The sequence below is a fragment of the Leptonotus elevatus genome, chromosome 11, assembly GCF_054856555.1.
Source record: "Leptonotus elevatus isolate MCC_2025b chromosome 11, RoL_Lele_1.0, whole genome shotgun sequence".
Lineage (NCBI taxonomy): Eukaryota > Metazoa > Chordata > Actinopteri > Syngnathiformes > Syngnathidae > Leptonotus > Leptonotus elevatus.
The window spans coordinates 19380060-19396167 of NC_141249.1; the positions used below are offsets into that span (position 1 = coordinate 19380060).

Sequence of the window (16108 nt, forward strand, 5' to 3'; positions counted from 1 at the left end):
GATACCGATACCTGGTATCGGTACTCGCCCATCCCTAATATTTTTCATTGATGTCTCTATATATCTTTTGGCACTTTCTTGCCTCATTTGCAGTCATTAAATATATATATATATATATTCACCCAATTAAAAATACTTCAAAATGTAGTTAAATAAATGCTTGTGTGCATAATGATTGTCATCATATAATGGGTGGCTCAAAATTGCAGTTATTGTAGAATTATTGTCAGTGTTGATGGCTGGTTGAAATATTAATCACCTCATCCCACCTTAGCCAGAAACAAACACACACACGCGCACACACACGCACACGCACACACACAGTTTTACTCACAGTCAACCTGTCAAAGAACAAAACACTGGCGCCTTATTAACTTCAAATCCAAATGATAATAGCCCGGTTTTCAAAACGTTCATGACTGTGCACATGCAAAATAAATCAGCCAACAAATAAAGATCAAGGTCTTATCAGTATTCTTGTAATGATTTCCTGCCGGTGCTTAAAACCACTGACTCACCCACAACCACCGCTCCACCCAACGTCTTGGGATGACCACTTACTGCCCCCAAAAAATCCCTCAGTAATTATAAAACTAATTTTTTTAGGAAGAAAACCTACTTTTCATTTGCTCGTTGCAAGAGCTGCGACGAAAAGTCAGGGTCACATTTCTCATTTACGAGCCGATGACATTCACTCTTAAGCGTCTCCATTCCTACACATGCTAACAGTACGTCCGCAAACAACTCACCTGTTCTCAGCCGCAGTCCCCTTGTGCCACTTTTGCTCTTATCCCTCTCTAGATTCTCCTATCGAACTTTTTCCATGCTCATAGTTCGTTTGAATGAGCGGCCGAACTCTCACGCTGCCTCGGACAGGCAACAACACGCAGTGGTGCACTATGGCAAGTTCTGCCCTCCTCTTTCTCCCTCTGGGGAGTGATTTGTGAGCCCACGGCCCCCTCCTCCTCATCTACTGTGCGGGAGGAGTTTGGTCCTTTCTTTTTTAGCCAAGTTGCGTCTTGCACCGCACACCCCCCGCCCCACCAACAACAAATCCTGCCTCCCAGCACTGAACAACACCCCCCCCCCCCCATACCCCCCCTCCACCCCCTCTCATCTCTTCTTCTCCGCGTTGTCTCATATTTCATTGCTCTCTGTCTTTTTTTTGTGTTGGACCTCTTTAACGCACAGCAGCGCCAACTCTCCCAAAATGATTGACATGTGACCTCATGTTGCCGTGCGCAGCCAAGAACGACGCCGTTTGGACTTGTCGGGTTGCTTACTCGAGGAAGTGGAAAGCACTTGACTCAGTGTTGACTATTAGTCAGCACCGAGTGTATTCTTATCGCAAAGGCGTTTAAAAGTGGAAGGATGATTGATATTTCGCTGGGTCGAAACCGGTAAAGCAAATTCAAGAGAATTATTTCAAGTGTGAGTTTTCAAGAGCCCCCAGGACAACACTATCTCCTGCCTTTGTCCTTCTGTTCCTCTGTTTTGTCTAATGTTGTTAACACGTTGATGTGTTAGTGTGTGCGTGTGTTTCCTTTAAAAGGGGGGGGGGGGGGGGGTGGACAATAATATGTTCTATGCAGCCCCACTAGTCTAAATATGACATTCTGATTAATATTACTTTTGTGGAATGTGAGTTATGAAGCCAAATCCAGCCGTTTTTATCCATCTCAGGGGGCGGCCATTTTGCCACTTGAAGTCGACTGAAAATGACATCACAGTTGCTCTGAGCTGAGGCAACGACCAATCACAGCTCACCTCTTTTCTGAAGCTGAGCTGTGATTGGTTGTTACCTGAGACCGGAGCAACTGTGATGTCATCTTTAGTCGACAGCAAGTAGCAAAATGGCCGCCGACTGAGATGGATTTTTATCACTAGTCTAAATATGACATTCTGACTAATATTACTTTTGTGGAATGTGAGTTATGAAGCCAAATCCAGTAATTTTTACCCATCTCAGGGGGCGGCCATTTTGCCACTTGAAGTCGACTGAAAATGACATCACAGTTGCTCTGAGCTGAGGCAACGACCAATCACAGCTCACCTCTTTTCTGAAGCTGAGCTGTGATTGCTTGTTACCTGAGCAACATTGATGTCATCTTTAGTCGACAGCAAGTAGCAAAATGGCCGCCGACTGAGATGGATTTTTATCACTAGTCTAAATATGACATTCTGACTAATATTACTTTTGTGGAATGTGAGTTATGAAGCCAAATCCAGTAATTTTTACCCATCTCAGGGGGCGGCCATTTTGCCACTTGAAGTCGACTGAAAATGACATCACAGTTGCTCTGAGCTGAGGCAACGACCAATCACAGCTCACCTCTTTTCTGAAGCTGAGCTGTGATTGCTTGTTACCTGAGCAACATTGATGTCATCTTTAGTCGACAGCAAGTAGCAAAATGGCCGCCGACTGAGATGGATTTTTATCACTAGTCTAAATATGACATTCTGACTAATATTACTTTTGTGGAATGTGAGTTATGAAGCCAAATCCAGCCGTTTTTATCCATCTCAGGGGGCGGCCATTTTGCCACTTGAAGTCGACTGAAAATGACATCAATGTTGCTCAGGCAACAAGCAATCACAGCTCAGCTTCAGAAAACAGGCCGAGCTGTGATTTGGCTTCAAAACTCATATTCCACAAATGTCATATTAATCAGAGTGTCATGTTTAGACACATATAACATATTATTGTCAAGAAATGTTTAAGGTGGCAACATATGCGAGCCAAATGAGACTTTTCTAGACTATATAAAGGAATTCCTCCGTGTTCTGGAATCAGATTCTCTGGACTGATTAAACCAAGATCATCTTGTATCTTATTGATGACAAATGTATGGAGAAGGAAAGAAGTTTATGATCCAAAGCAAATCCATTGTGAGGCGTATACTTTCTATTCACATTCAAACTCAGCAGATGGCAATGACAGCAGAAAAATGATTGCAACCCAATAAAGTATGCGTTTACACCGATGCCAAAAGGTAAAGGCAGAATATCCCAAAAAGTGCAAGTGAAGGTAACAAAGAGACATGAATTTATTTTGCTCAGTAAACACGGAACAAGTTGAAGTTCCAAAAGTTGCTCAAGGATCTCTTACTTCTCTAAAAGTGGTTCGAAATAGAAATAAGTTGCGAACTTGAGTCCATATTTCCAAGCATCTCTTTACAGACTTCATACAGACGTGCTAAAAAATACCTGACATTTTTTGTGTGTGGGAGGGTGCTACTTCCAGGAATCCTATGGTGAGTCAGGTTGGAATCACCAAGCCCCCCCCCCAAGCCCAAACCACTTTGCTTGGATTCCATAAAAACTTTATACATTCATGACACCGTCTATATTCTCATGGGATACTTTCATTTCAAAATAAATACTATATACTAGGGGTGGGAATCTTTGAATGTCTCACGATTCGATTCCGAATCGATTTCCGATTAAGAAAGATTTTTGATTCGAAATGATTTGACTGGCAATGATTTTCACCTCAATTTATAGATGTTCAAGGAACCGATAATGATCTACTCCAGTCTGACTCACTAATGCTAATTAGTACTCTACTCGCTGCAAAAAAACTACTTTCATTGGAATAACTTGATCGTGACTTTTTCCTGCTACTCGCTAATGTGGCTACAACTTAAATGTGTATCAGAACCACACTGCCCCTAAGTGGCCAAACCGGGTACAACATAAACAGCGCTGCTAATAAAGGCACACACAAACAAAGGGAAGACAGTATCAAATCATTTAAATAAAATCGATTCTGGGACATTTAAAATCGATTCTGAATCCTACTAAATGAGAATCGCGATTCTTATGAGAATCCATTTTTTGGCCACACCCCTACTCTATACGTAAATGATTGTAAACGATTGACTTTCACGCTTAATGCTCGTCAATCACAGACGGAAGCCCTTCCACCGCAACAACAACAAAACGTGACGTCACATTTCCTTCACATAGAATCTAGCGCTGTATTTTTAGACTTTTCATGCTTAAACTTGGCCCAATGCCGCACAACACAGGAAGTCAGCAAGTTCAAGGCTTTATCCGTAATCTGAGAAAAGTCTCGAGACTAAAATATTACTTCCCTGCATTTTTACGCAGACAGTATTTGTAGGAAGCTCACGCCATTACAGCAGTTTCCTGTCCTTCCTGCTAACGTACGTCCTTAGGCCAAGCCCTCCTTTGGACTCAGCGTCGACTTCAAAAGCGAAGGGCGCAAGCGCTTAGCAAACAATTAAGTCAATAGAGCCGCAAGTATTTTGAATGGCTTTTCAATAGGCAACCAAAAGTACGGCTATGTAAAAAAAAGAAAGAAAAAAAAGCTCATACTACTGTGAGGGAACACAATTTCTAATATGGGTTTTGAAAAAGGTTTGGGGTATGAACGTCCTAAGAGTAATTTTTGTTGGCATTCCATTAGTTACTCTGTGGGATAAACTGTACATCCTTCATTTAATCTTTACACCATCCTCCCCCGTTTTCTATCCCCTTCACGCCCCATCTCCCACAGACCGGGTCCTCCTCCACCCCGCGCTGCCTTGAGAACGGACTGTATGAACATCCTTGTGCTTTCCGTGTTTTTCGTTTCTCTCAAGAGAACAACAAAAAGTTTGGCCACTCCTCATTCCTCTTGCCCTGCAGCCTCGGGATACGTTGCTCAAAATCGACTAAAGTCAAAGTCCACAGTCAGTTTTCATGACTCATGTAAATTTCCTGGTACTGCTTGGTTGGCACACGCCAGAGACAGTTGATGAAATACTCTGCAAACCTTTTCAGCTCAGGACCTAAATTTGGTTCCTCACAATAGCTTAGTTTGGAGCCTTTTTTTATTTTTATTTATCCTTCTGCCACTGTTGCTGGCAATTTTCATTTGCCATGGCTGGGATTTTTAAAGTGACGGCTACTTCTGCTAATATGATGAATTATATTTACTTCTTTGAACATGTGCAACGCTATCTCCAATTTGTCTAATTCCAGGGAATGGATTATTCTGTTTTGACAGATGCCAGATTTTTTGACTGGATCTACTCTGTTTTGACAGATGCCAGATTACAGCAGAATGTTGATGACATCATCGGTGGTACCATTACACACAAACTGACTGAGGAAGATATTTACCGTATATACAGTACTCAACATCCTGTGGTTAAACAAGCATACAATATCAACTTAATAGGCACACAGTCCGCATAGCGGGAGATTGACATGCCCAAAGGACATTTGTAAAAAACTGCAAAAAGATCTCCACTTGCGAATTGACCAGGAAGATCACAGATCACTGATTTCTACAATCATTCGGTGGATTGGATGCACGCTGTTGTTACATTTATGAGCGAAATATAATGACATCCATTACACATGTGCCCAGATTGCAGCTCTGCCTACCTTCGCCTCGATCAAATTCAACAAAATCGCATCACACCACCTGCGCCACAACTTAGACCTGCTTTCAGCAAATTGTATCTACTTTCAAACCCCGAAAAGTCAAGTGCGCTCGAGGTGTAAAAGAAAACCCCCTCCGACTGTCGGAATGCTCAGTGAAAATTCGCAAACGTGCTAAATTACACCGCATGCGTGTCTTAACTGCGCGCTCCGGACACGTCAATTTTATGGACAAAACTCACCGGCTGCCATGTTCTCTGGTGTTTAACCCGTGAATAAGCACTTGGCCCGTTGACTCCAGGCCTGGCTACGCCAATTATGACGTTTACTGACATGATTGCCAAATAGGATCTGGCGAGTGTTTTATTCTGAAAAGTAACCGGAAACTTTATTTTGAAACTGCGTGGGTCTTCCTGTCCTGCAGAAAAATCAAGATACGGCAGTTCTTGCGCCAAAGCATACGCTTGCTGTCCACGAAAAGAGTCCCTGAGTGTTAAAATGACAGTCCAACACAAATGCGTCATGCTACCAATGTAGCAGCCGGTGACTAACGTTAGCTTGTTTACATGGCTAATGCTAGCTTAGATGTATGGCTATAGCGCTGCTATTTTTGTTGTAGCTCGATATTTGTTTCATGCGCTTACTGTATGTCTTCTGATCTGACCTCTTAATTGAATGCGTGTGTACGATAATAACGTATTTTTTTAAATACAGACACAATCTTGAACTCGTGTTTTTCCAAAGGTGAAAGGAATCCGCCTTGAGGATAGAGTGTAAATATAGACGCGGGTGTTTAATTCTGAAGGTACTCTCGCTTGGAACGCTCTTATCAGTCTGAAATGTTGACTTGACATTTTCCTGCGTGCATGTATGTATATGTGTGTGTGTGTGTGTGCGTGTGTGTGTGTGTGTGTGTGTGTGTTTGTGTGTGTGTTTGTGTGTGTGTGTGTGTGTGTGTGTGTGTGTGTGTGTGTGTGTGTGTGTGTGTGTGTGTGTGTGTGTGTGTGTGTGTGTGTGTGTGTGTGTGTGTGTGTGTGTGTGTGTGTGTGTGTGCTTTGTTGCTGCTGCCCAAATCTGGCCTCTGTGTTTAATGACAGGGGTGGCAGTCTGCCAGGCAGACAGATAATAGTAGCTGGTGACTGAGCGACTTGAAGTCGAAGCCATTTCACCTCAGCAACGGTCCTTAAAGTGTACGTGGCGGCACTGGCGGTCACGCAGCGATGCCAGGAATTTGAAAAAGACGTGTTTCAGAATTCATCATCGCCTTATGAGTTATGTTACTAAAAAAATCTGCATCTTATGCATATACTGTGAATTTTTGCTTTTAATTGCAGAGATGGGAAAAAGTATTGACATTCTCGACTTGAGTAAAAGTACAATTACTTGTGTAAAAAAACTATTTGGGTAAAAGTACTCACTCAAATAATGACTCAAGTAAAAGTAAAAAAAGTACAGGCTCTGAAATGTACTTGACGAGCATTTTAAAAACAAAAGCAACGACCTTGTTTTGAAAACGAGTCAAGCAAAAAGTACAGATGCTCATGTTAAAATGTAACGGATAAAAGTAAAAAGTCGTCTAAAAAAGAAATACAAAGAACTGTAAAAACTACTCAAGTAAAGTAATGAATTATTTGTACTTCATTACTTCCCATCTCTGTTTAATTGCCACGACAGAAAAGTCCTTCGTCCATCGTAATGGAGGCTCACGATGAGTACTTATCATTTTATCCTGCAGGCTCGCATTCATAATCGAAGCTCATTTCCTTTATTTGAGAAACAAAAATGTCTGATGCGTTAATGAAAACCCAGACAACACTTTCATGTCACAAAATAATGCATGGGAAAGACACACATGAATGCACACTCCAGCGGTTCAGCCCAGCAGGTCTCTGCGTTTTTACAGGCTACATTGTGGGTTTAGCTACCATTGTGGGGACCGACTTGAAATTGTGGGGACATTTTGGTGGTCCCCACAAATTCGGACCTCTTTTTGAGGGTCAAGACTTGGTTTTAGAGTTTAGGTTTGAATTGGGTTTTGGTTGAGGTTAGGGTAAGGAATGGGGGTAGGCAATCATTTTTTATGGTGGGGGTTAGGGGAAGGGGCTAGGAAATGCATTACGTCAATGAGATTTCCCCACAGTGATACAAAGACAAGTGTGTGCGTGTGTGAGTGAGAGAGAGCGCCACATTGTCTTTTGACAGACAAGCACCCTCACGTTCTCGCAGGCATATGCGTGTCTTTACATGACACTTGTGCTATACGTCTCTGTCGAGCTCCCAGCGCTTTCTGGACGCACGTGAGAAAGGCAGAGACGGACGCTTGGGGGCTTTTGGAGACGGAACAGATAGGACGGATAATGTTTGTTCATTGTGCGTGCGTCCATCAAAAGTGGAGGTCGTTGATTTCAGCTACAACACCGACGAACATGAGAGAGTCTTAATAGAACGTGTCCAATCATCTGCTTTTTTATTGAGGATGTTCAGAAAATGTATTTCAACCAAATGCATTTACGAGCACTACAAATCCACTTTCAATGATCGACTGTGTCATCAACTCTGTGCTACTCTGGACACAATTTCAATTTAAAAAATGACACTTTGGGAGTTCAAATCAACTCCCAAAAATTATACTCTGAGATTTTTACTCTTAATTTTTGTGCTCTTTCTTTTATCCAAATCCAATCCATTTTATTTCTATAGCACTTTTTTTTTTTTTTTTATAAACAAGCGTTTCCCAAGTGGTACATACACATAAAATTTTCTGTAAAACAAAAACAAAAATTCAATAAAATATTAAAATACAATAAGTAAAATAAAACAATAAAAAAATATATATAAATAAATAACAGCTAAGTCATCACAGCCAAGAAGTCATAGCATAAAAAAAAAAGAAAGAAAAAAAATAATAATAATAAAAAATAAAAGAAGCCATAGCCCCAGCTAAGTCAGCCAGCCTCAGTCAAGTCAAGGCAAATCAGGTCCTGTCACGTCACGCTCGTTCCAGTCATGGCGACCAGTCCACTCACGTCCTGTCCAGTCATGGCGACCAGTCCCGTTCCATCCAGTCACTGTGACCAGCCCCGTTCCGTCCAGTCACGGCGACCAGTTCCGTTCCGTCCAGCCACGGCGACCAGTCCAGTCACGGTTGTCTGCTCACCTTTCTCCCTATGTTTAATAAATGTACCACGCATTGCACCTGATTCCTGTTTCCCGGCATTTGTTGTCCACCATCCCTCATCCACTCACGTTCCATCATGACATCATTCCGCAAACTCCCTCCTCCTTAATAGTGGAGGAGTATCTAAAATTGGCGTCCTGCTATCTGCTGCCTCGCAGCATTTTGCTGAAGTTGCCCTACCCTATTCGTTCAACACTGGTGAGAGAATTGGCAGAGAGTTGGAGGGGATGCCGTTTTATTCTGCAATGACAGTCGAACCATGCAGCCATACTGTATATGAGTTGGAGGTAGTCCATAATGTACAAAAATATTCATCATGACAACCAATCAAAACGGGGTTTGTTTTGTTTACATATTCAGGGATGTGCGAGTCTTTCTGTGGAGTACCTTTCCGCCTCTCCCGCTCCAGGAGGAGGCGCAGGGATGTGAGAAGGTGCAAACGATGGAGGTGATTGTGAACACCGAGGTCCAAGAGGTCGCGTTCTGAGAGGTGCAGCAGGTCCTGGAGAACACAAACAAAAGCCGAGAGCCGCATGTGAGTCCTTCGAAAATCGTTGCACTGCTATCTTGAGCCGGCATTTCTACATGATGTGATGCTTATTTTTTAGTCCGGAGTCAACAAAGATCATGACTGAACACGTGAAGTACAAATAATGTACTTACTGTAGATTTTTCAGGCTTTACGACCGTTTTTATGTTTCTGACCATTTTTTGCTCTGTACATTTGAAAACTGATATCTCTATATCATATTATGACCATAACGGAACGTATGGTGTTCCACAGGGTTCAATTCTGGGGCCTCTGCTGTTTTCATTGTATATGCTTCCCCTGGGTTCCATCTTAAGAAAACAGCGGTACTAGCTGGTATGCTACATCTTAGGACAATCTAAGTGTACAAAATACGTTTCTTAGCGTAAGCTGCACACGATGTTTGGCGGAAAGATAAGAAACTCTAAGTCTGTCTAGACAAGTCGCTGGCTCCAGCACAGAATGTAAACCTCAAGAGACCACTGCGTGGTGACCGACGTCCTGTCTCCCAAAAGTGTGCCATCCCCTCCCCTCCCCTCCCCTCCCCTCATCCTGATCCTGTCATTACGGCATTGCTTAGCACAGCCCGCCACACTTCAACCTGCGCTATGCTATTAACTAAAACGATGCCTGAGTAGATGAATGAGGGAGAACAAGAACAACCTTGGACAAGTACTGGATGTACACAAGTGTACATGGAGATAAATTACGCACTGCGTCATCACGGGACCTTCAAAACTCACAGCCGCACAGCTCAAGGACTTGTTGTGTTGATGATGGTAGTTAATACAAACGCTTCTCTTTTTTTCGACTATGCATGCGCACAGCCTGGTGTTTTTCTATCCCACACCCCCACCCCCCCAACCTTCTTTTGTCTCACCTCCATTTGTGTCCAAATCCAATTTGACATGTTTTTCTTGATCTGGTCATCCAAAGCCAAACTACAATATAAACTCTCAAATCCTGTCCAGCAGAGTTGATTTAATGGATGTGGATGGAGGTTTTTTTTCTTTCTTTCCATGTGAATGCATGTTTTGTGGAAAGTTCCTCAACAGTGAAATGCTCATCATTTATTCATGTCACTTGTCAAAACAATTGCTTTTATGAGTTCATATTTTCCAATAACCTACACAAGTTTCTTTCCTCACTTTTCTCGGTTTAATTGATAACATCAAGTGGTCAAATGTAAATTAGGAATCAGAAACTGACAACGATTACTTGGTGTCTGGCTAATGTTGGTGGTGTCTGCAAGCGAAGTCATGCAGTACTAATCTGGATGGTTAAGAACTAATGAGCTGGACATTGTTGATATAATATCCTGAAAAGGGCCAGTGGTGTTCGAATCCATTATGGAAGGAGGATAACGCTGGAAATTCCTTCAATGACATCTATTGAAAATATCTGCACAATAACGGGTGTCGTGTCACATAATCAGACTACGATGCAATTTAAATCATAAAATAATCTTGTTGGGGACCACAAAAAAACTCCAGGTAAATGCAATTGTAGTTAGATCTAAGATTAACATAATTAAAATCTACTAATTAAAATCTTATATAATATTTCATTTCATTGGCTCTCTCAGATCTGATAGGATAATCAATCAGGCCAAATTGAACTTACTCAATTAACTAATTCAAACCCAAAAACATATAAATATGTTTCTTAATACTTTGTCCTTCACTCCCCCAAAAACATATTTATACGTTTTTGTTTAAGTTTTTTTTTATTTTATGCTAGAACATACAGAAGGCTTTGATGCAACTTCTGACCTGAAGAGGTCGCTTAAAGCAATGGTAGTTGTTACAAAAACGGCCAGCAGGGGGCAGCAGAGTATAAGAGATCAGCCAGGGCCATGGTACAACAAGCTCTTTTCCACATAGTCCAATTACTCTGATTAGGCTACTTTTGGGTTTTACAATTCATTTGAACTATTTATATTAGTTTAACATTTTTTCCCCACTTTTGTTAACAAGAGTATGAAAACCTAGAATTTTTTTTTAATAATCTTTTTTTTTTTTAAGAAAAGATTAGGGGCATCAGGCGATTAAATTATAAAAAATTAGGGGCGTCAGGCGATTAAAATTTGTAATTGTAATTAATCGCATGACTTCAATAGTTAACTCACTAAATCAAATGATCACGTGATTTATTTCAAAAGACTCTGTTCAGTGGATCGCTGCCCAAGAATAAGCAGCAACACGTCTTACGACTTAAACTTGTGAACTTTATTGCCGTAATGACATTTAAAACAGCTCCATGCTTTTGAGTGTTCTTCCCAATAGTATATGGAAATAAATCCGATGTTGTTTAGTCTACACAGAAACGCAAAAAGCAATCCTAAAAATGTTCTTGCAAGTTCTTTACGTTACAGTGAGATGACTAACACAAAACACCAAAACGGTCTCGTCCAATTTCTTGGCAACTCGTCTTTTCTATTGAGGTTAGAGTTTGAGGACACACTATAGACACCACATCACTAATCTGTATATATTACTGGATAGCCGATAGGCCAAGCCTTTTGAAGCCGCGAGGCCGCCATGTTGCTCCTCCCAAGAAACGTTTCTCGGCATACGATCCTATACATTTACATTTGGGACAAGACTTGGTAGAAACTGCACGATTTATGATGTTTTCAGTTTAATTGATATGCTTAATGATGTTTACAGGAGAACACTTGTGTCTTTTTTTATTTTTATTAATGGGTGTCTTTAGACTATTGTACCTCAACACCATCATATTCTTGTTCCAGCGCAGTGCAGTATTGTGGCAATCCCAGCTGACTCAGCCATCGGGAGATAGACTGGTGCTTCATGGTACACACACACAGATGAATCCTGAAGGAATAGAAGATCACCCATTAAAATCAATCTTTAAAACCATCCATGAGACATAGGAAACGTATAATTGTGTATACGCACCATATTTCGGGAGCCAAAATGTGACTCATGATGGTGTTACAAAGAAGCCCACACAAAGTTGGGAACTGACTTGTTTAGTTGACGCTTGAACGTTTTATGATGGTTGAATGGCTTACTCAAATCCCATTGCGTCCTTTGGGGGAAAAAATTATTTCTAAATCCGGTTTTCTATGGAAACGGTGGGAGCCATGGCGTGCTTTTCACGGGTGTCTTTTCATTGGGTCGTGCGTGTGCGAGGGATCGTGGCGACACACCGTTGCCAAGGACAGGACGCAGAGAACATTATCAGGAAGAGAGGCAGTGACCCCCCACACTCACGCAATTACATTGAGTGAGATACAGGGATGCCACTGACGGTTATTAACTCATTCACTGCCATTGACGGCTATAGACGTCAAAAATTCATTTGAACTATTTCTATTAGTTAAAAAAAAACAACACTTTTGTTAACAAGAGTATAAAAATCTTTTATTTATTTATTGTACATTTAGAACAGATATAAATCGTATGATTAATCGTTAGTCACCTAGTGAAGTCATGTGATTATTTACAATTTTTAAAAAAATTATCGCCTGACGCGCCCTAATTAAAAAATAAAATAAAATAAAAAATGATGTGCGTCAGATGATTACATTTTTAATCATAATTAATCGCATGACTTCAATAGTTGACTTACGATTAATCACAAATTTTATATCTGTTATAAATGTACAATAAACAAATGTTCCTAGGTTTTCATAGAAAATGAAATGAAATGAATTTTTTTTTTTTTACTAATAGAAATAACATGAATTTTTGACGTCTATAGCCACCAATGGCAGGGAATGAGTTAAAGTGAGTCCAATCTAACCACTCTACAGGACTCCTCACGCAATCCCATCAAGCCAATCTCTGAGCGTGTCATTGTGCAGGTTAAAGGAGTCCTTCATGATCTTGATGGACTCCTGTCAGTGTCCGAGCCCATTTCCAGATGAACCCGGCGAAGGGCTGCGGTACAGAATGTACATAAAGACAGCAGGCATCTGAAGGAGGATTGCACTTGAATACAAATTTATGTCATAATATCCAACGTCTGATGGAGGGACCCGACTTTTTCGACAGGAATCGGACGGCGGGGGTTTGTCTTGCCATCTTTTAGCCAGATGATACTTTCAACATCCGAGCTGCCGGGACTGTCTGCTACACAGATGTTTTATTGTGTTGAACCCCCAACCAAAATAATGCGAGCAGTTACGCTGGTTACAATTCCAAAGGGGACAATATGAATACGGGATTGTTCTTCTCAGAAAAAGAAAAAGCTGCATTTCAGTGGCAAAGGATTGAGAAATTGCAATAGCTTGGTCCTCAGGTTTGATTTACCTGACCAATATAGAAAGTAGGGATAGACCGATTATCGGTCAAAATGCCAAATATCGGCATCTGCCTTTTTTTTACTAATCTGAAGGCCGCTAAAGCTGGTAACTGAGCGGGGAATGCTTGCGAACGTAGCGAATTTAGGATTTTCATCAGGATTTGTAAGATGTTCACAAAACTATTTGGAACATATTCTGACCCCATTTTTATTGTCTGCGAAGATCTTTTGGAACCTTTTATGAACCCTGGCAACAAAAAACAAATTAGCGACATTCGCATGCATTTATCGCTCAGTGAGATACAGGAAACTTTTAATTTATAGATTTATTTAAATTTCCACTTTATCAAAAAAAAAAAATGCTGACACTGGGAACTACCTACACTTATTTTTTTTATTTTTTTTATATATATAAAAAATAATAATACAATTTAGAAATGATGTAAACATTTTGGAAAACTTTATCCATCCATCCATTTTCTTAACCGCTTAGTCCTCACAAGGGTGGCGGTGGGTGCTGGAGCCTATCCCAGCTGGCTTCGGGGTTCACCCTGAACTGGAGTCCCCAGTAAAAATGTACTTGCTTAGTTTTTAATTTAGCGTAACACATGCTGATGACTCTGAAAGCGCCCTGCAATTTTCGTTCAAATTTTTATGTTTAAGATGAAAAGAAAAACTACATTTTTCAAATTGTGACGATCATATTTTCTCTTTTACTGCAAATGAATATCGGCTTGGAATAACGGTTATGGGTCTATCACTAATAGAGATGTTATATGAGTTAATTAGAATCACCGATTCACCAAGAGCCCTTGAGCAAGGCACCTGAAAACGACCAACTGCTCTGGGTTTTTACACCGCTTGTTTCCATGTCCGAGCACATGTTCGAACACATTCCGAGCAGCGCTAATAGGAACTGAGAGCACAAAGTCGTCTCCCGAGAGGGTTCTTCTTCTTTCTGTTGAGTCCGCTTCAACTTTTCTCTGCCGCTGTGACCTCTGCTGTTTTCCCATGACCACATCTCTCCAGAGTGCTGTCACAGCATCCAATTTCTCATTGAGTACGATTCTATAAATAGACTCATCGAGGTCCTGCCTGCTGAGCGAGCCAACCAAGCTTGGCTATTTAACAACATATAACAAAGTGAATAATGGATGGACTTTTAGGGGAAAACAAACTTTCGACGCGACCACGACTGCATCAGAGGACAATCTCCTCTTCACTCAGCCACTCCAATGCCTTTATTGGCTGCTGTCTATAGACCAAGGGTATCCGTTTTTACCAATCACATTAGACCGACACACACAAGCCAACCAATTGAATTAAGCTGCAAAACAACATCAGCGCCAAGCATCTTCCAGCAAACTATTTTTTTAGGAGACCCCTTTTTTTATGGGCACGCAACACCACATATTTTTCAGTGGTGATCCAATAACTGTTTGTTTAATGGCCTTAGTCCGAGTTAGGCTATATGTTTGAATCCATCCAACTCGCTTTTTATCCTGTTTTGGGTGCTGGGTCGCTGGAACCATTTCTCAGCTGAGCAGTCAGTCGCAGGGCACATAATAATAATAGTAACAATAATAATAATTCATTAATTACATTTGGAAGCACATTTCAAGACCTTCAAGGACACAGTACAGTACAACAGTTACAAAACTCAATTTAAAACTAAATTCTACAGATTAATTAGAATTTTGACCGAAAAAATATATATTTATATAAAAAATAAAATGTTAATGAAATAAATGAATAATAATAATTAATTACATTTGGAAGCACCTTTCAAGACCTTCACAAAATTTAAAACAAAATTCTACAGATTAAATAGAATTTTGACCATATATATATATATATATAATTAAATTTTAATTTAAAAAAGAATAATAAAAAAATAAAATAAAGAGACAGATCACCAATCACACCATCACAAAATGCCAAAGTCGAATAGCATCGAATAATAATCGTTTGTTGGTCTCGGTTATCCTTTTATTTATATCTACAAAGAAAAACTGTATATAAGTCAGTTGAAGTCCAGCATTTGGATTCTGAATGTTATCTGTTATGCTACAAAAAAGTTTGCAGTCAGTCGTGTCTCACGCTCTATTGTCCATAATTCAATCATTTCAGTGTTACTGTATATGGAGCCATACATGTTGCAAGAACCCGTCATGCAAACTACACAACAGCAAAAATACCATGCTTTAGAATGCACAAAGCTGTCTTTGTTAATTGCTTTGACGACGTTGAATACACTCTATGACTATAACATTTATAGATAGCAAACCACATTTTCCCCAAAACGTTAATATAAGAAAAATTGCCACCTACCTTGCGAATTGCAGAGCCAGTGAAGTTTGCAGTGGAGTGCAGCATGCATGCAGTCTGCAAGCCAGCGCACTTGCTGCACGCACCGCTCACAACTGGGAGCCTGCAGTGCACAAGTTGCTGTCTTGTCATCCACTTTAACTGTCTGCAAAGCCATCATAACACAGAGAGAGAGAGAGAGAGAGAGAGAGAGAGAGAGAGACAGAGAGAGAGAGAGAGAGAGAGAGAGAGAGGAAAGGGGAGAGAGAGAGAGTAAAATGGATGCATTGCATGAGTACGTCTATCAGTGAAATTAATTAGTTATTACAGTTGTTACATAATATTATTAATGTGTGTCATACAATGTAAAATTAGAACAGCAAGCAAAATTTGCAAAAGTCGAGTACACATGGATAATCTGAGGCCAA

At 40.6% G+C, this 16108-nt stretch overlaps 2 protein-coding genes across 6 annotated transcripts in view; one reads left to right on the forward strand and one right to left on the reverse strand.

Moving 5' to 3' along the window:
• The window catches only part of bcar3 (BCAR3 adaptor protein, NSP family member), a 53716-nt gene extending 37882 nt beyond the window's left edge, over positions 1-15834 (reverse strand). For 2 of the 3 annotated variants that reach the window (XR_015096523.1, XM_086089826.1), the window contains exons 1-3: positions 15705-15834; positions 11827-11938; positions 8960-9074 (exon numbers count right to left, since the gene is read on the reverse strand). Coding sequence is in view for 1 of the 3 variants with exons in the window: in XM_086089826.1 (XP_085945952.1) it covers positions 8960-9074; positions 11827-11916 (205 nt within the window). In the remaining 2 variants the exon portion in view is untranslated. Of the gene's footprint in view, positions 1-749; positions 958-8959; positions 9075-11826; positions 11939-15704 lie in introns of those variants that run through there. The other variant, XM_086089827.1, reaches the window with a different exon arrangement.
• The window catches only part of hps3 (HPS3 biogenesis of lysosomal organelles complex 2 subunit 1), a 63206-nt gene that overhangs the window by 29310 nt on the left and 17788 nt on the right, over positions 1-16108 (forward strand). For 2 of the 3 annotated variants that reach the window (XM_086089822.1, XM_086089825.1), the window contains exon 5: positions 8933-9107. In XM_086089822.1, coding sequence (XP_085945948.1) covers positions 9106-9107 — 2 coding nt within the window. In that variant the 5' untranslated portion in view covers positions 8933-9105. Of the gene's footprint in view, positions 1-8788; positions 8860-8932; positions 9108-16108 lie in introns of those variants that run through there. The other variant, XM_086089823.1, reaches the window with a different exon arrangement.